The following is a 23,868-nucleotide window of genomic DNA, read 5'->3' as shown; positions in this document are numbered from 1 at the left end:
CAAAGCTTATGTCAAAGCTTGACTTCCATGTTCAAGGTCAGGAACGTGGTTATCTGATTCCTATTCCGGAAATAAGTGTATCTTTAAGTCCCTGGGTCCTAGCTCTGACCCACCTTTCTGCTCAGCACCATCCCCCACCAGCACCACCACAACACATCACCATCAGCCTATGCTCAGTCCTTGTTGCAGTTCTCAAGGCCAGGACACCTGGGTTCCCACTTATCAGCCACCAAGGCTTACAGGCTCCAAACGGAACCTCAGTGTCCGGGTCCCCCACCCCTCACGGAGGGTGTGGGGCCTGTGGCCTTTACTGCCTCCCAGCTGAGCTGTTCCTGTCCCATTGTGTATGGGGGCGGGGGTGGAGCGAGAACCTAGCTGCCAACCCCCAGTTCCCCCCAGGCCAATCTCCTCCCCTTTGTCCCCCTCCCCTCTCTGTTTCCTAAGGAAAAGGCCGGTCCTTAGTGCAGAGCTGCCTAGTCGTAGAGCAGTCAACATGGGCAATTTGAAGAGCGTGGGTCAGGAGCCTGGCCCGCCCTGTGGACTGGGCCTGGGGCTAGGACTGGGACTATGCAGTAAACAGAGCGGGACACCAGGACCTGAGAATGGGGGTCCAGCTGCGGCCGACATCAGGTGAGGGCCATGTACAATGTGGTGCAGAAGAGCTATAGTGGGGTTATGGGGACCATGCTTGGGCTGGGGGTGTTGGGAATTTGGGAGCTACCCTGGCAGGGGCAGATCCAGGGCTTAAGAACAAGGGAGACTAATATGCTCATAGATGGGAAGGTGAGAAAACTAGAAAACAGATTAGGGAAAGAGTAAAGGTTTTATAATATCCAAAGGGATGAACATTACACAGGGTACCAAGTCCTGCGAAAAAATTAGGCAGTCAGCAGAGGCTAGGAAGGAATCTAGGGATCTCCAAAATCTGTTGAGGAGAAAAGGGGAAAGATCGGGGAGCTAGAGTAGGAGAGAAGGTAAAATGGTAGGGGTTGGAACGCACTTTTCTTCCACTTTCCCTACCAGCAAGCAAGACCCTGTCCACCTACCCAGCCGTTCTTCTCCCCAGAAGATACACCTGACAATTACTTTCTCCAGACTCCTCCTAAGATGATCATCCTAGGGCAAGAAACCCTGATTTGGCCAAGGGAGACTTTCAGACCCAATTCTCTAAAGGTTCTTAACTATTTTTGTAGCCTGGACCTCTTTAGCAGTCTGGTGAAACCTGTAGACACTATCTCAGAACAGTGTTTTTAAATAATTGAAATGTTCAATTTTACCTAAAGATTAGTGAAAATAAAGAAAATTTCACAGACCCACCTGAAATCTATCCTCAGACCCCAGATTAAGAACTGCTACTCTAGTCCTATCTGTATTAGCAGCCCCTGGTTCCATCACTGGGAGAAAAATCAGTGACAGTGGGGGGGCAGGATTTGGTGGGGTAGCCACCAAGAAAGAAGGCACCCAGGGGACTGCATATACCCAAGGAGAAGGACATTAGACTTGCAAGCAAAACTGGGGAGTTTGGAGGCAAAGGAGCAATGGGACTGAGACATAGGGGTACAGTCATCCCTGATCCAAAGGAGCAACCCAGAGCTGTCTGGGCCCCCTCCCTTCCTCCCCCACAGTGGCAGTTCTGGGAGGAAATGATAACGCTCCAGAGGCTTCCCTTCACACGATCTCCAGTCCTAAACTAGCCCTTAGCAGCCCCTGATGAGGAAGGGGTACAAGCAGGAATCAGGGAAATCTGGGCAGAAGAATCCTAGATGAAGATCACAAGACAAGGACCTCTATCCAGGCTCCCTGAGGTTTTTGTTCCATCCCTGGGCACTAAGGTTAGTTCCTAGTGCTAGGTAATAGGGTCCTAGGGCCACAAGAACAGGACCCTGCAAATGGTATTGTGGATGAGGCAAAACTCAGAATTTTCAACTTCAGGACTATCTAAGACTTGACCCTAAATTGAAAGGGTCCTAGGCAAAGTCATAAGTAGGAATTCTGGTGCCTATAGTAAAATGAAGTCAGAGGGAGACAGTTGTCCCCATTTGGGATGGAGCTAAGCAGAAAAAAGGAGATGCCTTTTATCCATAAAGTCCAGCTTGTGCACCTGAGGTACAGTCAAAGATAACTCTAGAGGTGCCAGTTGGGAGTATGGCATGGGAGGAAGGACTGAGAAAGGAGTGCCATGGAATAGTAATCTTAAGAGTAATGGTCTGGGGCTCAGTGAAACATTCAGAGAACTTCAAGTACCTCTTCACGAGGATTCATGTCCCTTGTCAGCTATCCTCAGTGCCCTATTCTCAAAGCTCCTGTTGCCCCACTCTAGTTATAGCTGTAGTCCGAGGGATAGATCTTCAAGGAAGTTGAGAGAAGTCCACACCTATGATTCCGTTCTTGACTCCTCAGCAGCCCCCCAGTATCCCGGCCACCTGAGGGGCCCAAATTTTCAAGAATAAAGAACTGGGAAGTAGGAAGCATCACGTATGATACCCTGAGTGCCCAAGCCCAGCAGGTAAGCGCCTTGGCACTTTCCCCTCCTCCTACCTTGCTCTTCTCCTCATGAAAGTAGAAAACCATTTACAAGGAGGCCTTGAATCTTTTACAAAGAGGACCATTTAGAAAGTAGTCCCCGGCACTTCCCAACCTTTCTTCCCCCAGATATGACTCAGATTCCCAAACTCAACACTAATCCCAAACACCCCCACTCACCACTCCCTGTCAATACTTCAACCCTTCAAACTGCGTAAGGGAGAGAATACTGGACTATGACTCACAAGATGTGAGAGTTCTAGTGCCAGTTCTGCAAAGTGACTGACTGGCTCAGATTGCCTGGGAAATAGAGACAATAATTACTAACTCATACGGGTGCTGTTATATAGACAGACAGAGAGACAGACAGACGGATGGATGATAGACGGCATTCATTAAGTATTTACTATGTGCCAGACACAGTGCTAAGGCTGGGGATACAAGCACAAGCAAAATCATCACTGCCCTCAAGGAGCTTATATATTAATAGAAAACAAAAATGGGACTGAAGTAGGAAAGGGAAGACAGGCACGAAAAGTGGTGAATGGCCAGGGAGACATGGCCAGGAGGTGGCACACAGGCACAATTCTGGCCAAGATGAGATAAAAGTTCACCTATTACAGCCTGGCAGCCCAGGAGTAGAGTCCGAGGTTCTGGTGGGAGGGGGATATCGATAATGTCCAGGAATACATGCAATGTGGTCTGTAGATGACTAGGAGAAATGATGGAGAAAATCAAAAGTACTTAGGAAAGTACTTGTTATAGAAGCACAAGGGACTGGACTGATAGTACTCAAACCTTAACCTTAGCTTCAACTATGTCCTTACCTTAGCCCTGACTTTACTCTTCCCTCTGACTCCAATCCTAACATCAGCTGCTCCCACTAATCCCCACAATCCCATCAAACTTCACATATCCACCTCAAACTCTTGAACCTAGCCTGCCTCTGACTCCCCTCCCCTCCCAAACACTCCCACCACACCCCACCACCTTTCTGTTACTCAGCTCCTGACTCATCATGTTCTCACCACCAGGATGGACCCTGTACCCCAAGACGCTGCCTGGGCTCCCTTGTGTTTCCAAGACAACTTCAAAGCCGCCCCTCAGAGGGGCCCCTTCCCCCTGGCCAGCTACTCATCCAGGCCCGAGATTTCATTAATCAATACTACAGCTCTATCAAAAGGTGAGACCCAATCACCCCAAACCCATCCCCTTCACCTCTTCTCTTCTAAAACCCCTAGATGCCAAGCTGCTTCAAAGTCTAACCACTAGAATGACCTCACCATAAAAAAAAGAGCAGTATTATAGAAAGGAAGGAAACAAGTATTTATTAAGTGCCTGTTCATTGTGTTAAGTGATTTACAAACATTATTCCGTCTGATCCTTACGACAACCCTGGGCAATAGGTCCAATTATTATTCCCATTTTTACAGCTGAGGAAACTGAGGCAAACAGAAGTTAAGTGACTTGCATGGGGTCACACAAGTGGCTAAATTTGAACTCAGATCCTCCTTACCCTGAGCCCAGTGCTTTATCCACTGTACCACCTAGCTGCCTTTCTAGAAAGAACATGGATTCAGAATCTGAGATCCAGGCTTAAAACTTGACTTTGCTCTTTCCTATGTGTGTAATCTTGGGCTTCCATTTCTCCATCTCCAAAATGATGGAGCTAGTGTCTATGATCTCTGAAGGGCTAGCCAGCTCCTATGAAACCAGCCTATTAAGATTACTGAGACCCCAGCTCTGTCTTCTTCCCATTCCCCACCCCCCACCTCTCAAACCCTTCAGGGACTATCTCCCTTAATTCTCTGCGATCAGCATGACCTCCCAAAAATAAGGTTATGAGCTCCCTGAGGAGCTATCACCGAATATACACACAGCTCCTCTCCAGTACTGTCTCCTCGACTTCTAGCAGTGAAATCAACCATCCTTGGGACCCTTTTCTTCAACCTTTCTCCTCACCTTATCTTCTTTACACAGGAGCGGCTCCCCAGCCCATGGACAACGGCTTCGGGAAGTAGAGGCCGAGGTGGCAGCCACAGGCACCTACCAACTCCGGGAGAGTGAGCTTGTGTTTGGGGCAAAGCAGGCCTGGAGAAATGCCCCACGATGTGTAGGCAGGATACAGTGGGGGAAGCTTCAGGTAAGTGTATGAAGGATGGAAGGAAATTAACCTCAGAGGAATAGGCCAGGCATCCTGGAAAAAGGGAAAGGGGTGGCAGTGGGGTTGAAAAAGAAAATCCATACTTTGGCTTGCTGGGAGGAGATTTGTCCTTTCTGCCTAATGGAAATTACTGAAGAGGCACACTCAGACTGTCCCCAAGATCTAATCTTCTGTGGCCCTCAGTCAACTAGTCAACACTATTATTCAGTCCTCTCCTAACTGCCATCAGTGGAAGGATTGGGTAGGGAATACTTAACAATTAAGATAAACAGATACCAAGTCCTACCCCCTTACAAGGCAACATTCAATGCAACTGATTTAACATTTGTGAAGTGCCAGGAGAAGCACTAGATGAATAACATGGTGGAGGGGAGACAGCACTGAATGGAGTCTCCCAATTCTGCCATTTACTCACTAGCCATGTATCCTTGAGTAAGCCAATTCCTGAGCCTCAGTCATCACATGTGTAAAATAAGAGAAGGGGGCTAAATGGAGGGATCCCTATCGTCCTTTTCAGATGTAAATCTCTGATCCTATAAATAATATTACAAGCTGTTATAACAGACATTGAGTAGCTAGAGACAATCAAGGAGAGGTCATGTAGATAGAATTAATCAAGGAAAGGCTTCTGAGAAGAGAACTTCCCTCTTTCCTCAAGGTGGGGCATGAACTGCTCTCAGGAGAATGTGACAGCCTTCATGTGCAAAAAGAATAAGAATAGTAAGAAAAATACTTAGTATTTATATAGTCTTTCAAAGTGCTTTGCATGTGTCATCTCAATTTATCTTCAGGACCCTATGAGGTAGCTGCTATGATTAGCCTCATTTCACAGATTAAAAAACAATCTACTTGCCCAGGGACACTGAGCTAGGAAGTACCAAAGGGAAGATTATGAACTCAGGTCTCCCAATTCCAAGTCTAACACTCTACACTATGACTCTTAGTTGGATCATGTTTCTGGTCCCCCTTCAGTAGGGCCTAACCCTGTCTTCAAGGAGTTTTCAATGTAATTGAAAAGAGGAGATTTGGGACAGGCAGAAAGGAAAAGATCACTAATGATAACAAACTGCTCCTCTCAACTATGTGGATACCAAATCAGATATGAGGAAGAAGAAAGGGAACGGTGCCCTCATGTTCAGCTCACAGAGGGAGAACTAAGGACTATCACTCATGAAGCATCAATGTTGAAAAGCAGCTGTGATGTAATGAAGGACAATTTTTAGTCCTTACCCTGACACTCACCTGCTGTATATGACCGTGGACAAAAATAAATAGATAAATAAACTCACTGAATCTCCATTTCTTCATCTGTAAAATGGGTATAATCCTTACACTACCTACCTCATGGGTTGTTATGAAGATCAAATGAACTAAGAAGAGCTGACATTTCTACAGTAATGGAAGATTTACAAATCACTTTCCTTCCAACGAAACTCTAAGATAAATAGTGAAGATGTTATTATCCCCATTTTACTAATTAGGAAACTGAGGCTAAGTATCAGTGAGTTTCCAGGACTTGATTTCCCCATTCATACAGCTGTAATGAGGAAGGATTTGAAATATTAACCTGGGTCTTCTGATTCCAAATTCATTTCTCTTGCCTTCAACCCCTAAGAAAACCATAAAACACTACATATAAATATATCCCATTATCCATTATTGGTTTTTGTTATGGGTCCCAGCTCTCCTACTCTATCCCACCATCTAGGTGTTTGATGCCCGAGATTGCAGCTCTGCTCAGGAGATGTTCACCTACATCTGCAATCACATTAAGTATGCCACCAACAAAGGCAACCTTCGGTGAGTAGCCTGGTCATGCCTGTCAGAGACCTCCACCCAATACTTAGAACTATCCTATCACCATCCCAAGGCTTAATACTCTAATTAACCTTAACTTTAATGCCCATCAGACATTCTTTCATCTACCATAACACTCTACTCTGAGACCAGTCCTAGCCTATACTGGGCCTCTTCCCACACCAGTGCTTCAACCAGCACAGGACCACTAAGGCTTTGCCCCTGGATGCCATCATGGCAGGGTAGAGAAGGATTTATTTCCTCCTCATGATAACCACGATCCCTGGGCCCCCGTAAACCACTACAAAGTGTTATTGTCACCTCCAGAATTCTGTTCTAGGATTCACTATTCCCCTAACTTCTGTGGCAGCATAGTGTAACTCCATCTGTGGTCAGACTGGACTGGGGTCATTATTATACTTCATTCCATTCCCACTTAAATTTGGCCTGAGATAAAAGAATTCCAAGTTACCATTCTCTCCTACTACACTCCAAGGGACCTTGTCCACTCCATTCAGAGACTTTCCCCCCTATAGTTTCTTTCAAGTCTTTCTTCGAAGCCTTTCAGCAGGTTTATATAGGACGACTATGAAGACAGAGCATATATGGGAAGGTCTCATGTCACCTTCTTCCCTAGCTCAGCCATCACAGTGTTCCCACAACGCTCCCAAGGCAAGGGGGACTTCCGTATTTGGAACAGTCAGCTGATCCGATATGCAGGCTACAGGCAGCAAGATGGCTCTGTCTTAGGGGACCCAGCCAACGTGGAAATCACTGAGGTGAGTGATGTGGGACAACTAATATGGAGATCACCAAGGCAGGGGATAAGATGCTTGGCCAATATGAGGATCACTGGGTTAGAGGACATAGGGAGACTCATAGGGATCATTGAAGTAAAAGAAATAGGGTGATCATTGTATCATAGAGGTGGGAGATGAGGGATGGCCATTGTAGGGATCACTAAGGTAAGATGCCTGGCCAGCATGAAGAACACTATGATAGGGGAGGCAGAGCCATTGTGGGGATCACTGAGGTGAGGAAAAAGGGTGCCTGGCCAATATGAAGATTACTAAAATGGGCAGTGTGGGTTGCAGTCGCATGTTGTAATTAATGAAGTAGGGAAAGGTCATTATCTGGAGCCTCTCCCCTCAGCTCTGCATCCAGCATGGCTGGACCCCAGGGGATGGACGCTTTGATGTGCTGCCACTGCTGCTCCAGGCCTCAGATGAGCCCCCTGAACTCTTTCCTTTGCCCCCTGAACTTGTGCTCGAGGTGCCACTGCAACATCCTACGTGAGTAGCAGAGGGGGGCATGTGACCAGGGATGTGATGGTCTGAGCTGGAGGAGCCCTGGGGCTCTTCCTGGATTCTTCATTGACTTGTTATAAGCAGTCATTGAAGAGGCGCTTTGTGCTGGACTAGTCATGGATGGGGAAACAAGGAATTACACCAATAACCATAATATAAAGGAGAGTATGGATATGGAAATAGAATTAAGCAGAGTGTCCCAGAAACAGTCTCAAGAGAGGGGTAAGAAAGCCAGATTTCACTGCCTTTACCTCACCTGGAGTTTTGTTCTTCCTTTCTCCAGTACTTCAGCCAGGCCTATACCTTCAATTTGAGGAGTCTAGTGACTTTTCTAGATCTCAACAATTTCCCTAGTCCTTGCCTGACTCCTTCAGATTATGAATGCGCCCAAGGTCCTCCTGGTCTTGGCATGGGTGCCCCCTTTCTTCACCTATATGTACTTGAGACAAACCTTTTGAATATTCAAAGGCACTTGCTCAGTGACCAAAGAAAGAGTCACAAACTTACAGACACAGATGTGACAAGCTACCATGTATATGAATCTTTAGCCTAAAAATAATGACAATAATACAGTAATATATACTAGCCCCTCCACCAAAGTGCATTTTTTGATGCTTTATCTATCCCTAAATCAATAAGCATATATTAAGTGTTTATTATGTGCCAGGCTTTGTGCTAAGTGTTGAAGATACAAAGAAAGGAAGAAATACTGGGCCTGACCTCAAGGAGCTGACATTCTAACATGGTGGACGAATAACAGCCAGATGTATACAAGATAAATAAAGAGTAGATGAAAGGTGATCTGAGAGGGAAAGGCATTAACAGGTGGAGGGAGGGATGCATTGTGTTCTACTCAAGTACAGGTGGGGACTTATCCTTTCACCTAGATAGCCCAAGTCTTCAGGTAGTCTGAGTAGAGATAATTTCTCTGTCCAAGGGTCTCTCTCAGTCCTTGATTGAACACCAAAAGGTAAATAAACTTTGAACCTTACTGCCATGATTGTCTTTGGTCCAATACAGGTGGCCAAATGGCCTTCCTTTTATTAATAACCTGCTGACCTTATTAATAAAATGATTAAATTACCCAGAAAAAAGAACAACAGGTGGAGGGATAGGAAAGGCTACCTGCAGCAGATGAAGCTGTGGGAATGGGACTGTATTCTAGACATGGCAGACAAACAGTGTAAAGACACAGAAATATGAACTGCAATTCCATGTTTGAGAAACTGTAGGTAGTCCAGTGTATCTGGAATGTAGTGTGTATAGGAGAGTTAAGTGTAAGAAGACCTGAAAGAGAGAAAAGAGCTTTAGATACTACACAAAGGAATTTATATTTGACCTCAGAGGTAATAGGCAAGTATTGGAGCTCACTGAGCAGGGGTGTGAAATGGTCAGACCTTAGAAAAATCATTTTGGAAGCTGGATGGAAGAAAAATTGGAGTAGAGAGAAACAGGAAGCAGCCAGACCAGTTAGGCTATTGCAATAATCCAGGGGAAAGGTGACAAGGACTTGAACTAGAGTTGTATAAGTGGAGAAAAGATATATGTGAAAGATGTTGTGATGATAGAAACAGTAATGGGTTGGATATCTGGGGGGAATGAATTGAGGAAAAGAGGATGACTCCGAGGTTATAAGCCTGGATGACTGTAAGGATGGTAGTACCTTCAAGAGTAATAGGGATATTCAGTAGAGAGTAAATTTGGGAGAGGGAAGATAATGAGTTCTGTTGTGGATATGCTGAGTTTGGAGTGGATTCAGATGTTCAAAAGGTACAATTGTAGTTTCAAGTGAGAAACTAAGTCTAGATCAGGGAATTATCTGCATGAAGAAATGACCATCAAACTTATTAGGGCTGATGAAGTCACCAAGCAAGACATCAGAAAGGAAAAAAAAGAAGACGAAAAATAGAACTTTGGAGTTCCCTGTAGTGCCCTTCAGTGGCTGGTACATGAACAGTGAGATTGGCATGTGCAAAGTAGGTAGAATATGAATGAAGAACCAGTAAAGATTGAGGAGAAGTCAGTTAGGAAGAGAACCAGGATAGTGTCTCAAAAACCTAATGAGGAGAGTGTCCAGGAGGAAATCTTCCAAAGGCTAGAGAGAGGTCAACAAGGACCAGGACAGAGAAGAGCTCATTAGATGTGGCATGACACAGAGGTGACCTTGGTTTCCCAGTACAGCACAAATTCTAATGGTCTTAGAAAGTTGGAAAGACTTCCAGCATGGTCCCAGATAGAGAGGAACTGTTTAATGAGTTTTATCACAGAAAGGATAGTCAGGTAAGCAACACATACACCTAGCTACAGTGGCTCATGACAACTTTGTACTATCCAACTGTGCCCTGCATCAGTGGAAAGGGAAACCATCAAAGCGTTTACCTAATACCTTATAAGATGCTTTCCTCACAAAAAAAAAAAAAATCCATCAGGTGGGTAGTACAAGTATTATAGGCAGCCAGGTGGCTCAATGGACTTGAAGGCAGAAAGATCTGAGTTTGAATCCCACCTTAGACACCAGCAATGTGGCCCTGGACAAGTCACAGTTTCCTCATCTGTAAAATGGGAACAATAATAGCAATTATCTCCTAGTGTTGTTGTTAAGGTTAAATAATGCATGTAGATCACTTTGTAACCCTTAAAACACTATAAAAATGCCAATTATTATTATCAGTCCCATTTTGCAGACAAAGAAAAGAAGACCCAAAGAGGTAGAGATGTATCAAAGATCCCAGAGCTAGCACACATGCCAGGTCTTTTTTCTCCAAGCCTGGTCCTCTCCCATGGTGTATGGTCCAAGATGCTCCTGATGTAGCCAAAAATGTACAATGTAGCATCTTGGCATTAATTAATTTGTTCTTTGGCTATCACATCATAGCCATATCATATAGGGTCTGGAGACAAAAAGAACTCTAGAAATTATCTAGCCCAACCCCTATTTTCCAGAGGGGGAAACTGAGGCAGAGAGAAGTTAAACGACTTTCCCACAATCAGATCACAAGAGTTATCAAGTGACAATGCTGTGATTTATCTCCATATCTTCATCTCTGCAAGAAGACTCAAAAACAGTGTTTTTGTCATTCTAGCGAGTCTTCCTCTAGGCTAGTTAGATAAGAACCTTCCCGCTCACACCTCATACAGCATATTGCTCTACCCTTCTCTGATACACTTTTGTCTGATGCAACATTTATTAAGAAGCTACTTTGCCACCAGGCTCTGTTCTAGGTCCCAGGAAGAAACACAAATATCTTAAAGTCCCTGCCCACAGGGAGGGGATGGGGGTGATGTCCACAGATAAATAAATACAGACTACATACAAAGTACGCAGTAATTTCAGGGAGAGAGAGAGCACTAACGATTGTGGGGACCAGGAAAGGCCTTGGATGAAGCCTTGGATGAAGCTTTCTACATGAAGTTTGATCCCCCTAGCTGCTGGTGCTCCTTACCCCACAAATCTCTTGTTATCTATTTTGCTTATGCCTCTATATGCACGTCTCCCTTGTCTACACTGTGAGCTCCTCAAGAGCAGGTTCTGTTTCATTTTTGTCCTTGTATCCTTGGCATATTATTTAGTTGTATCCAACTCTTTGTGCCCCCTTGGACCACAGCACACCAATACTGTCCATGGAATTTTCTTGTCAAAGATACTGGAGTGGTTTGCCATTTACTTCTCCAGTTCATTTTACAGATGAAGAAACTGAGACAAACAGGGTTTAAGAGACTTGTGTAGAGTCTAGCATCAGAGGCTACCAGCACTCTATCCACTGCACCACCTGACTGCATATAGTAGCATATAGTAAGTGTTTAATAAATGCTTCCTGATGATAAAATTAACAGAAGCCAGGGACACTAAGAGGTGGAAATGGGGATGGGAGGGCATTCGGACAGAAGTGACAGGCTGTATACAGGACAAACACAGGGGATGGAAGGTTATGTACAAGGAACAGTAATTAGACCAGTTAGGCTGGAGGGCAGACGTCCTGACAGGGAGGATCCTTATACTTCATACTTCCCTAAGTAGGTGATCTCATCAATGAGGGTACTTCCTCCTACAGGGCAGGTCACAACCAGTCCATGACTTCTCACCCTCCCTATTTGGTCTGGGTCCTATAAATCCCCATAGGAGATTTCCCCAATGGACTTCACTCAATTTCCCAGGTTCTGAGTGATGTGTCCTAGTTCACATCTCCCCTGCTAGACAATCCTTCATCTGAAACTCTTCCAAGTTTACAGTAAAATCACATATTACACAAACAACCCTAATTCCATTAAATTCCTACCCACATTAATGGAAAGGTTACTTTACCATTAACAGAGAAAAAAGAACTTGCAATCAATTGTGTGGACGGGAATGGGTTGTTTTTGTTTTTGCATTTCTTATCATTCCAGTATTTAGCACAGAGCCTGGCACATAATATATGCTTGTTGACTTCATAAACGCTTGTTGACTTCACTTGATTTGACTGTGGATCAAGGAAAGTTCTATAGGGAAATGAAATTGAAGTCTCAAAAGACAGATGTGATTTTGGCTTCTGGAGATTGAGATGTGGGGATGGATGCTATTCTAGACTGAGCTGAGGCTCAGTCAGAGCTGGAGGTCAGTCATGAGGCTAGCTGGGAATGTGTGGTGGGGTCCCCATGCCCTTCTTTTCCACCCCTGTCCCACCCCTGGCAGGCTGGAATGGTTCGAGTCCTTGGGCCTGCGTTGGTATGCGCTCCCAGCTGTGTCCAACATGCTGCTGGAGATTGGAGGACTGGAGTTCCCCGCAGTGCCCTTCAGTGGCTGGTACATGAGCAGTGAGATTGGCATGCGCAACCTGTGTGACCCTCACCGCTACAACATCCTTGAGGTGAGAGCTTGGGCAAGGGCCAGCCACAGTCCCTAAGGCACCTCTGTGATACAGAAGAGAGAGAAGGCTAGGGACTCAGTTATACCTATCTGACATATCTGTCCAGAATCAAAAAAGAATACTAAGGAAGAAAAATGGGGACTGGATTTTGGAGGGGGAAGAGGGGATCAAAGTAATTTCCCCTTCCTATGCTTCCTTTACAGAAAAAAAAGTCAAGCCAACCTCAAATCTACCAATGTCCATAAATCTCAGGCTGTCCCTTAGCTAGTTCTTTCTTCAATAAGGGTTGCTATCTTGCTACTCGTTTTGAGGGGATTTGACAAGATGAGTCCTATGGGGCCAAGACAGCCAAGAACTCCAAGGGGGGAACTCTCTAAGCTCATTCCTGCTAAGAGGTTAGGGTCCAGGGACTGAGGTAGACTCCCTCCCCACACTGCTCCCCTACCAAACCTCCTATGCACCCCTGCTCCCAGGATGTGGCCGTCTGCATGGAACTGGACACTCGGACAACCTCATCTCTGTGGAAGGATAAGGCAGCCGTGGAAATCAACCTAGCAGTGCTGCACAGCTACCAAGTAGGGAAATGAAAGGAGATGGGGAAGGAGGGCTTGGAAGTGGGAGGGGACCAACTAAGTGCTGGCCCCTACTGAATCCTGGAAGTGACAGTCACAGCACTATAATAGGTACTGGGAACTAGAGAACAAGGAAATGGAGGCGATAAGAATTGTGGCACATTGTCATTGTGCATCCTGGGAATAGGAGTCTAAAGACACACACTGGGCACCAAGGGCCTAGACAACAGCCTGTAGGCCCAGCATGCTGAGTTATAGTTCGCAGAACCCAAGCAAGCTGGTTAGAGTGTGAGGGAGTTCATTCCAGAGAACATGTAACAGTTTACAATATATCTTGGGTTGCATGAGCTCATGATAACCTTACGGAGAGGTACTATTATTATCCCCATTTTACAGATGAGGAAACTGAGGTGGAGAGGTTAGGTGACTTGCCCAGAGTCACACAGCTCAGAAGTGTCTGGAGCAGGATTTGCACTCAAGTCTTCCTATTTTCAAGTCTAACACTATCTATGGTACCTAGCAATCCTGAGGGACTTGGTACACACATAATTATAGGAGCAGAGGCCGTATGTAAAATGAGGCTACCCTGGGTGGCTGCCCCATTGGTTATTGTAGTACAGAAGATACAGGACATAACGGATATTGTAGCTTGTGGGGAGCAGAGACAAGTGGCATTGGCTAGAAGCAAAGGGAGGATTTGTGGGGACTTCAAGGTAGATTGGGGCCCTCCCACTCCACTCTTTCCCTGCCTCAGTGTGAATCCTGGCACCCTCCTTTCTCCCCCAGCTGGCCAAAGTGACCATTGTGGATCACCATGCAGCCACAGCCTCCTTCATGAAGCACCTGGAGAATGAGCAGCGGGCACGAGGTGGCTGTCCTGCTGACTGGGTCTGGATTGTGCCCCCAATCTCTGGCAGTCTCACCCCAGTCTTTCACCAGGAAATGGTTAACTACTTCCTGTCGCCAGCCTTCCGCTATCAGGTGTCTATGCCTCCCGCTCCAATACCCATTAATCTGACCACCCACTCACCTTGGTCACCCGCACTGACCTTTAATACTTTTGCTCTAGCCTGACCCATGGAAGGGAACAACAACAAAAGGCATTGGCATCACCAGGAAAAAAACCTTTAAGGAAGTGGCCAAGTATGCAACCTCTGACCTCACTCCTCAGGCCCACAAATACCACTATGCACACCAGCCCCCCCCCCCCCCAGCCAGCCAAGGAGCCTTATTCACGACCCTTTCCCACAAACTCCATCCCCATAGCTCTGGGACCTTCTTCCCAGTGACTTCCATTCCACAGTGGTTCCCTCCAAAGACCCCTCTGCCTCTATGACCTCTCTGTCTGTTAACTCCCCTTCATCATCATGCCTTTTGAGGACTCAGCTCATTCTTTTCCAATCCCCACCTTCCATCAGTGCAGTGAAGATTTCAGCTTCCCTGATGGGCACAGTGATGGCAAAGCGGGTGAAGGCGACAATTCTGTATGGCTCAGAAACTGGTCGGGCCCAGAGCTATGCTCAGCAGCTGGGGAGATTATTCCGGAAAGCCTTTGACCCTCGGGTACAGAATGGGGAGACGGGGTTAGGAGAAGCAGGGGAGGGAAACTGGGCAGAGTAGGGAGGGGGAATCAAAGGAAATACATTCAGGAGATAGATGAGCCAGGACATGTTGGGGGAATGATGGCTGAAGGGAGCTGGGAGACAGCAGGAGTCCCAAGAGGGTCAGGACAGTACTGAAGGCCTGGGACGTTGGGATTCAAACCTAGGTCTAGTCAGTATTCACATCGCAAAAGAGAAGGTCATGGGACATGAACATAGGTAGAAGTGGGGCAAGGGGAGCAGCTATGAGGCTGGAGGAGGAAGATACCTCTCCCAGAAAATGATCCCTTTCCTCTATCCCCACAGGTCCTTTGCATGGACGAATATGATGTGGTGTCCCTGGAGCATGAGACGCTGGTCCTGGTGGTAACCAGCACATTCGGGAATGGAGACCCTCCAGAAAATGGAGAGGTAAGGCCCAAGAAGAAGAAGGGACCCTTAGAGAATGAAGTGGGCTGGGGGACTCAGGATTGGCCAAGTCAATGGAAAAGGAAGTCTAAGAAAAGGATAGGAATGTCATAGTAGTTTCCTTACACATAGATATCATTTGAGCCTATGTCCAACCCACATCCTACACACACACACACACACACACACACACACACACACACACACACACACACCTCCCACTGTAATACTGCCATTACTTAAAAGAAATTAATGGTTCAGGTCAAAGCCTAGAAAAGTTTTGAAATTCATTCTGGGTATCCTGCCTTCCCCTCTAATAGCTGTGCTTTGAGGTAATTAGTGTACCTCCTTTGGGGAGTGTAGACATAGTGAGCAGACTTACTTCAGGTATAGATAACTAAGAAAGACATGGATATCCCTCATGCATGTTTAGAAAAGAAAAATACTGTTCATTTAATAGGACATACATTAAATTTTATATACTACTTTCTGCCATGAAATATACCCTATGATTTTAAATATTTTTAAAAGACTCTTAAGTACCCATTTTAAGTACCTTGTTACTAATTGAGGTGTTATCAATTCTTTCTCCAGCATTCTGCCATCCACAGGATGTCCCCCACCCCTCATACCAATCATGTTCACTGCTTCTGCCTCCTGGATCTTTTTCGGCTTATTCGATGGCTTCTAACCAAAGGGCTGATGTTCCAAGGTTAAACAGCTCATTGGCACATTTCTCCTACTTATTCTAACCAACAGATAACTTAACAGACTTGTGTTCCTGCTCTGACACTTAGTAGTTCTGTGTTATCTGACAAGTCACCACCTCTCAAAGCCTCAGTTTCCTTATTTGTAAAATAAGGATAATAATACTTGCATTAACCTACCTTATGGGGTTATGAGAAAAGCGTTTTGTAAACTGTGAAGAGCTATGTAAATGTGACTCGTCACTGTCATTATTATTGTGAAGTTCTGAGTACAAGCCATCCACACCAGCTGTCTAATTCTGTCTGATCCCAGCTCTTTTCCTCTTTTCCATCCTCTGAACTGCTTCTCAAAAGTAATACAAGGTCATTGCACTGTTTCTCATCTGGAACTTCTCGCTTTAGCCAGAAGATGATTAAATCCAGCTTTTGAAAAGGATCAGATATTTATTCCTTTTACATAACCTTAAACAGAACAAAACTTGGATGTTAAAGAGTTAAACTATTTTCTTCACATCCCACAGAGGTTTGCAGCCGCCCTGATGGAAATGTCTGGCCCCTACAACAGCTCTCCCAGACCAGAGCAGCACAAGTGAGAAACTGGTGCTGGAGGACAGGGTGGGAAACCTGCTGGGGCGACAGGAGGAAAGGGGGCCTCCATATACCTCATTCCAATGTCAGTTCCCTGTTGTTCATTTAATGGCATGCTACTTACTGGAAGTGAGCCATCAGTTCTGGAAAGCAGACCTAGCTGGGCCCAACATGTCCCCAACCCTTCCTGATCCATTCCAGTCCCAAGGTGGAAAGACTCTGGGAGATCAGGTCAATGCAGAGGCCAACTTCAAAGAGAGGAAAGGGGGATGATCCAGGGCAAGTCCATAGGTCAACAACTTCAGGTCAAGCCCACTGTCTACCTGAGTTATATACGCCAGAGCCTGGACCGTCAAAGCTGAGCCAAGCTGAGCAATAAGGGCAAGGGCCTCTCCCATCCCTGGAAGGTGAAGGCTCCCAGGGACTATTTCTCTGCATGCGTCTCTGAATTCTGGTTATGTTTGTCACTGTCCTCCAGCTATGTCTCTGGGATGAGGCTATATTATCCACTGTATGGCCGTCTCTGGGGTGTCAGGGTACTCTGTGACATCTCTCCCCCACTTGGGTTCCTTTTTTCAGAAGCTACAAGATTCGCTTCAACAGTGTCTCCTGCTCAGACACACTGGTGTCCTCCTGGCGGCGGAAGAGGAAAGAATCCAGTAACACGGACAGTGCAGGGGCCTTAGGAACCCTAAGGTCAGGGGGCTAGGGAACCTGGGGAAGGGAACCACACTGAGGTTTTGAGTACCTTCACGTCTAAGTGCCTGTGGGTTGGACCTGGTAGGTCAGAAAAGCCTGAAGATTCTCAGAACCAGGGACAGGGAAACCTTGAGAAAGATAACCTTTTGAGCCCTCCTCTTTCTCCTTTGCAGATTCTGTGTGTTTGGGCTAGGCTCCCGGGCCTACCCCCACTTCTGTGCTTTTGCCCGGGCAGTAGATACACGGCTGGAAGAGCTAGGGGGAGAGAGGCTACTGCAGCTGGGCCAAGGGGATGAATTATGTGGCCAGGAAGAGGCTTTCCAGGGCTGGGCCCAAGCTGCATTCCAGGTGAGCCCCCAACCTGATCCCAGCCTCCCACCTGATGCTCACCTGACTTCTATCCCAAATCTGAAATCTAACCCCCTGACAACCAATCATTTTTGAGTCAAGCACCAGAGGCCACAGACATCTCTGATGTCCAGTCTCATCACATTCTTCCTGTCTTGCCTCGAATCCATCTTTCTTTCCCCTTCACACATGCAGTCCATCTTATCTCCATTCAACCAGGTTAACAAATAATTATGATGTTCCTGTTCCTGTTATGGGAGCCAGAGAAAGAAAAGACCATACCCCTGAGCTCCAGGAACTTATATTAACATCCATGTGTGAACAGATAAGGAGTCAAGAAACCGAGAGAGGGCAGAAAACAACCCAAGACAACTTCAGGCCCTGATGCCAAGCCACGGAATGGATCCTTAGAAGGGCTGGACCCTCAGCTTTCACCGGCTCCCTTCCTTTCTTTAGTCTTTTTTCCTAAAACTACAATTGCTAGTCTTACAAAAATCTCCTATTCCAAACAGGGATCAGGGCCTAGACAAGGGCCCAAGAAATGAATGCTAGAACTCTTTTTTGCCACTATCCTTCTCTTTTCTCCTTCCTCCAGGAGTTCCCTCTCTGAGCCAATGGAATCCTAGGCTGGGAAAGAGAGTTTCTCACTGGCCTCCCCTTCTCTCTTTCTCTGCCCAACAAGGCCTCCTGTGAGACTTTCTGTGTGGGTGATGATGCCAAGGCTGCTGCCCGGGATATATTCAGCCCCAAGAGAAGTTGGAAACGCCAAAGATACCGCCTGAGTGCCCAGTCTGAGGGGCTCCAGCTGCTGCCAGGTAATATACTGAGTTCCAGGCCTACTCTTCTGTTGGTCCCCCAATCTATCTTGGAGCTCTGAAGGCCTCTCACATCTTACCCCTATCCCTCCCCAATATCCCATGTCCTCTGGCCCCTGAGTCAGGCCCCATCTCTCTTTGCCCTCCAGGCCTGATACATGTACACAGGAGGAAGATGTTTCCAGCCACTGTCCTCTCAGTGGAAAACCTGCAGAGCAGCAAGTCAACGTAAGGATAACCTGAACCCATCCTACCTTTCCCCTCACCTGGCTCTCTAGCCCCTTACTCCCTTAACTGTGAGGAGTTCCCCTTTTCTTTTCTAACTCTCTAGATTCCCTTTCATGCTCTTCCAGGAATCCCCAAAATGACCTCTCAAAAGCATCCCTCTCCCTGCTGGGTCCTTCCCTACAATTGCCCCCACCAAATTCTCCTCCCTTCCCCATCAGCCGGGCCACAATCCTGGTGCGTCTAGCCACAGGGGGGCAGGAGGGCCTGCAGTATCAACCCGGGGACCACATTGGGATCTGCCCCCCCAACCGGCCCGGCCTAGTGGAGGCCCTTTTGAGCCGTGTAGAGGATCCGCCCCTGCCCAGTGAGCCCATTGCTGTGGAGCAGCTGGAAAAGGGGAGCCCAGGTAAGGCACTCCTGCTCAATGTCCTGCAGTAGAGACATAACATGTAACAAACCTCACATGTGGCTGGGTCTCCAAGCAGACAGGACTTACCTCCTTCACCCAGTACCCTCTGGCTGCTCTAGGTTGACAGCTGGAAACTTGCCGCTACCCTTCTCTCTGACCAATATGAACGAGCCACTCCCTTAGTCACATAGAAGCAGGTGGATGCCTTTTAAAGGGCATCTTTAATAAGAAACTAAAGGAAGGACAAAACACGAAGGGAAAATTACAGAACCCAAGCTTGGGAGGGGAAATATACATGGTGGGAAGGGAGGGAGATGGTGTGGGTGCCTCATACATGGTACATAATTGTATTGAACTGGGCACAAAACCAAGCAAATGTGGTATGACCTTGGGTGTTCTGGACAGTTAGCTTCTGGAATTAGAGTGGATTTCTTTCCCAAAATCTGTCTTGAGGGATGCCTTCCACTCCAAAAAAAAAGTAAGCCAAGTTCAGTAGTCTCCTGAGTGGCTTTCCCTTCCCAGAACCTTCTGCCAAAGTGTCTTGTGGTCTAGTCACAAAGGCCCCTGCCACACATGAACTTGCAGTAACATTAGGTACCACAGTTAATGACAGAAAACAAGGTCAAAGAAGGAAACTAAGAAAAACATTGCCTGTGGGCACTACTAGTGCCTGAGTATTTCACTGAAGATGTTACAAGTCACAGGGCTTCCCTTTGGTGCTCTCCTGTCCTTGGTAAAGGGTAGAAGGGTCATGTCAACTGACTGAGACCCTGTGGTGTATGGGAAAGAATATGGATTTGGAGTCAGGGTAGACAAGTTCAAGTCCCACTTTCGCTGCTTATGTGCTGTGCCACAATGAGCAAGTCATGTAACCTTCAGAGCCTCTATTTTCTCACCTATAAAATGGGAACAATAATACCTATAATACTGACTTTATTATATAGAGAACTTTATTATGTAGAGGACTGGTGCCATAATCAAATAAGATAAAGTACAGAAAGGATTTTGCAAACCTTGGGTGCTATAGAAATATCAGGGTAGTCCCAGAAGACTTCTTTCAGCTGGGTTCCCTGTCCTTCACCACATACCAGCTCCTTCTTCGCCTAGAGTTACTGAGAGGCCTAGCAACCTGCTCAGGGACACATAGCCAGGGCTCAAACCGAGGTCTTGATTCAAGAGCCAGCTTTCTATCCATTACTCTGTGCTAATTCTTGGGCCTAAATTTACATCTTAATTCAGAAAACTCAGGCCCCTGGTCTGTGTTTAGTCCTTCCTCCCCAGAAAGATCCCTTATGCCTAAAGATACCCCAATTCCCATAGAGAAGCCAGCTAGGTAACATCTGCAGGCTCCTGAGCCATGCATCTCTGATGATCCCTGTGTGCTCTCCTCAGGCAGCCCACCCCCAGGCTGGGTTCGGGACCCCCGGCTGCCTTCATGTACATTACAACAGGCTCTCACTTTCTTCCTGGACATCACCTCCCCACCGGGGCCTCAGCTCCTTCGACTGCTCAGCACGCTGGCAGAGGAGCCCAGTGAGCAGGAAGAACTGGAGGCTCTTAGCAAGGTAAGAGGATGGGCAGACCAGTTCATGGAGGAGAAGGGACATGTCAGCTTGCTGGGACTAAGGTGTTCCCCCAATGTCTCTATCCATTCCCAACCCAGGATGCTCGGCGCTACGAGGAATGGAAATGGTTCCGTTGCCCTACACTTCTGGAGGTGCTGGAGCAGTTCCCATCAGTGGCGCTGCCAGCCCCTCTGCTCCTCACCCAGCTGCCTTTGCTCCAGCCACGGTACTATTCTGTCAGCTCTGCACCCAGCGCCCACCCTGGGGAGATCCACCTCACAGTGGCTGTGTTGGCATACAGGACACAGGGTAAGGTCCAAGTGGGGAAAGGGGGAGGGAGTGGAGCACAAAAAGGGTCAAGAAGGGGACATAACCAAGCCCCAGAAATGACAGCTGGGAGTCTGTCCTGTTCCCTTTATCAATACTGTCTTCTTCCCCCTAGATGGGCTAGGCCCCCTGCATTATGGGGTCTGCTCCTCATGGTTAAGTCAGCTCAAGGCTGGAGATGTGGTACCCTGCTTCATCAGAGGGTAAGAGTCACAGGAAAGGACTTTAGGTTTTAACTATTCCCCAGTCCAACTCCCTTATTTTACAGAAGCAGCAGCTGACGCCCAGGAACTGACTTGTCCAAGATACTGAGCAACAAATATGGGATTTGAGCTTGGGTCTTCTGATTCAAAATCCAGAGTACTTTCTATGCACTATGCAGAGTGGGAAGAGGGAAGAGGATAGGGACAACTGAAGGAAAGTGTTGAAGATAATACACTGAGGAGAAAAACTGGGGGATTGGGGGCACTTATCTTTTGAGCCAGTTCAAGACAAGGACCCAGATATACTGATTCCCTTCCCAATATCTGGTCCCTACCTACAATCCAAAAATGCAGCTCCCAGGATGCAAATTTCTAAATACAGTCTAAAGTCAGGACAACAAAACATATTACGTCCTGGAAACTGCCATCTCCATACCCCAGATGACCACCCTTCGTAATAGTTTCAGCTAGGATGCTAAGATTGAGAGTAGGACTTTTATTTTTCCTGGCAATGAGGAATGCTGCCCCATCTTCCAGCTTCTAGAAATGCATGTTTGACTAGGACAGGTCCCAGTATGACCAAAGTAGGGCCAGGTTATCAGGAGCACAGTACCCAAGACTGATCTGTGAAGCACTCCAATGAACAAACTTGTGTAATCTTGAAACAGATCCAGATATTGTGGATTTTATTGAACCTCAAAGGATATCACATACCACACTTAAAAAAAAAAAAGGCAAAAATAAACCACTCAGGGAACCAATGTGAATTAGATATGAATCTCAGAACTAAAACCCTGACCTGGAACTAAACAGCATGTTGAAATATTCTCCAAACCAAGTCAGATGACTTATTATTTCATAGATCCATTGAACCTTAGCATGTAGAGGACCTTAGACATTATGTAGTCTAATCCCCCGTTTAACAGATGAGAAAAAAGTCCCAGAGAAGTGAAATGTCAAAGGTTACACAGCTAGGTAAAGATGAGCCAAGATAAGGGCCTGGGTTTCCTAACTTCCTTATCCAGCATACCTCCCATTATACCACACCTGAGGTCTGTCCTCTGAGGGCAATGAAGCTCAAGGAAAGAGACCATTCTTTCAGGAGCCAGCCTAAGACCTGCATTAATAATATTTACAGTAGTGTGTATTGGTAGTAACTTCCTGACAGACCTCGGCTGGCGATCTGATCCATAGAAGCCTCCCTAGTTTCTTATCCTCACCAGCCTCACCAATCATGCCTTTCTGTTAGCACGTAGGTACCCACAGAAAACTAGGGAAGCAGAACCTTGACTGTGTCTTTCACTCAGGGCTCCATCTTTCCGGCTGCCATCTGACCCTAATGTACCCTGCATCCTTGTGGGGCCCGGCACAGGCATTGCCCCCTTCCGTGGATTCTGGCAGGAGAGGTTACATGACATTGAGAACAAAGGTGAGACCTAAGAATACGGGAGAAGGGAGGGCTGGAGTCCTTAGACAAGAAAGAGCCTGGGTGAGGAACAGTGAGATGGCAAGGGGCAGGAGCCAGTGGGGGTGAGGCGCGGAGCTGGAGCCCTGCCCAGCGACCTGTCGCTTCCAGGACTGCACCCTGCCCCGATGACCCTGGTCTTTGGGTGCCGCTGCTCCCAACTTGACCACCTCTACCGGGAGGAGGTGCAGGACGCCCAGCAGCGAGGAGTCTTTGGCCAAGTCCTTACAGCGTTTTCCAGGGAACCAGACAGCCCCAAGGTTGGGAAGGGGCCACGGGGGAGGTGGTGGTACATGAAAGAAAAGGAAGGGAAGAGGGGAAGGAACTGAAGGGGGGGAAAGGAGGTAAGGAGGGAGAGGAAAGCTGGAGGAGGAAAGGATTATAAAGGAGAAGAGATCGAGCATTAAAGGGAGGCAATGGGGGAGGAGGTAAGGAGGAAGAGAAGAGTAAGAAAGAAGGGAAAGAGGTGGGGAAAGGATGGAGGAAGGGGAAGAGAAAGGGGATTAAAGGGAGGAGGAAAAAGGGCCATAACTGGAGAAAAGGAAAAAAAGAGGTGAGAGGAAGGAAGGGAAAGGGGGAAGGAAAGGAATGGGAGGGCGAGAAAGGGCCGGGGGGGCAGAGGAGGGAGGAGGGGGAGCAGCAGGGTTCCATCTGCGTCCTTGGGCTCCCCCCCAGACCTACGTGCAGGATATACTGCGGGCCGAGCTGGCCTCCGAGGTGCACCGCGTGCTGTGCCTCGAGGGTGGCCACATGTTCGTCTGCGGTGACGTCACCATGGCTACCAGCGTCCTGCAGACGGTGCAGCGAATCCTGGCCACGGAGGGCGGGATGGAGTTGAGCGAGGCCGGAGACGTCATCGGGGTGCTGCGGGTAAGGGGAGGCGAGGCGGGGGCGGGGCCCGGGCCGGGCATGCGCAGGGGTGCGGGCGCTGGACACGCCCCCTTTCCTCCCTCCTCCCCCGCTCCCGGCCCCGTGGCTGATAGCGCCGCCTCCCGCAGGACCAGCAGCGCTACCACGAGGACATCTTCGGGCTGACGCTGCGCACGCAGGAGGTGACGAACCGCATCCGCACGCAGAGCTTCTCCCTGCAGGAGCGGCACGCCGTGCCCTGGGCCCTCAGCGAGCCCACCCCGGAGAGCCCTGAGGGCCCGGCCGCTGCCATTAAAGTCTAGTTTTGATAGCTCTGCCTCGGTCTTGCCTCGCACTTCGGGCCAGTGGGGAGCCCGCCTCGGGAGAAGGGGTCCGGGATAGGGAGCCTCAGGCCGCAGCCCTTCCACCTGCCCGCCCCCACCGTC

General features: G+C 47.6%; 1 protein-coding gene across 2 annotated transcripts; it reads left to right on the top strand.

Moving 5' to 3' along the window:
- Positions 1–461: 461 nt before the first annotated feature.
- Positions 462–23,753, top strand: NOS3 (nitric oxide synthase 3). Of its 2 annotated transcripts, none has more exons than XM_072652217.1 (26): positions 462–630; positions 2,404–2,506; positions 3,558–3,706; positions 4,504–4,666; positions 6,396–6,487; positions 7,122–7,263; positions 7,637–7,776; positions 12,464–12,638; positions 13,112–13,213; positions 13,997–14,191; positions 14,280–14,353; positions 14,629–14,773; positions 15,118–15,222; positions 16,448–16,515; positions 17,094–17,210; positions 17,387–17,561; positions 18,244–18,376; positions 18,526–18,604; positions 18,823–19,010; positions 20,406–20,578; positions 20,677–20,887; positions 21,021–21,108; positions 22,416–22,537; positions 22,685–22,833; positions 23,249–23,443; positions 23,572–23,753. In XM_072652217.1, the coding sequence occupies exons 1-26, from the start codon at positions 494–496 to the stop codon at positions 23,743–23,745; spliced, it is 3,594 nt and encodes a 1,197-aa protein (XP_072508318.1). In that variant the 5' UTR covers positions 462–493; the 3' UTR covers positions 23,746–23,753. The 2 variants fall into 2 exon arrangements, with proteins under 2 accessions (XP_072508318.1, XP_072508317.1); XM_072652216.1 differs by having other exon boundaries at positions 2,401–2,506.
- The last annotated feature ends 115 nt before the right edge of the window (positions 23,754–23,868 follow it).

This window comes from Notamacropus eugenii, chromosome 3 (assembly GCF_028372415.1).
Source record: "Notamacropus eugenii isolate mMacEug1 chromosome 3, mMacEug1.pri_v2, whole genome shotgun sequence".
Lineage (NCBI taxonomy): Eukaryota > Metazoa > Chordata > Mammalia > Diprotodontia > Macropodidae > Notamacropus > Notamacropus eugenii.
Note: the sequence above shows the minus strand (reverse complement) of the source record. Positions and strands in the feature narration are given on the sequence as shown.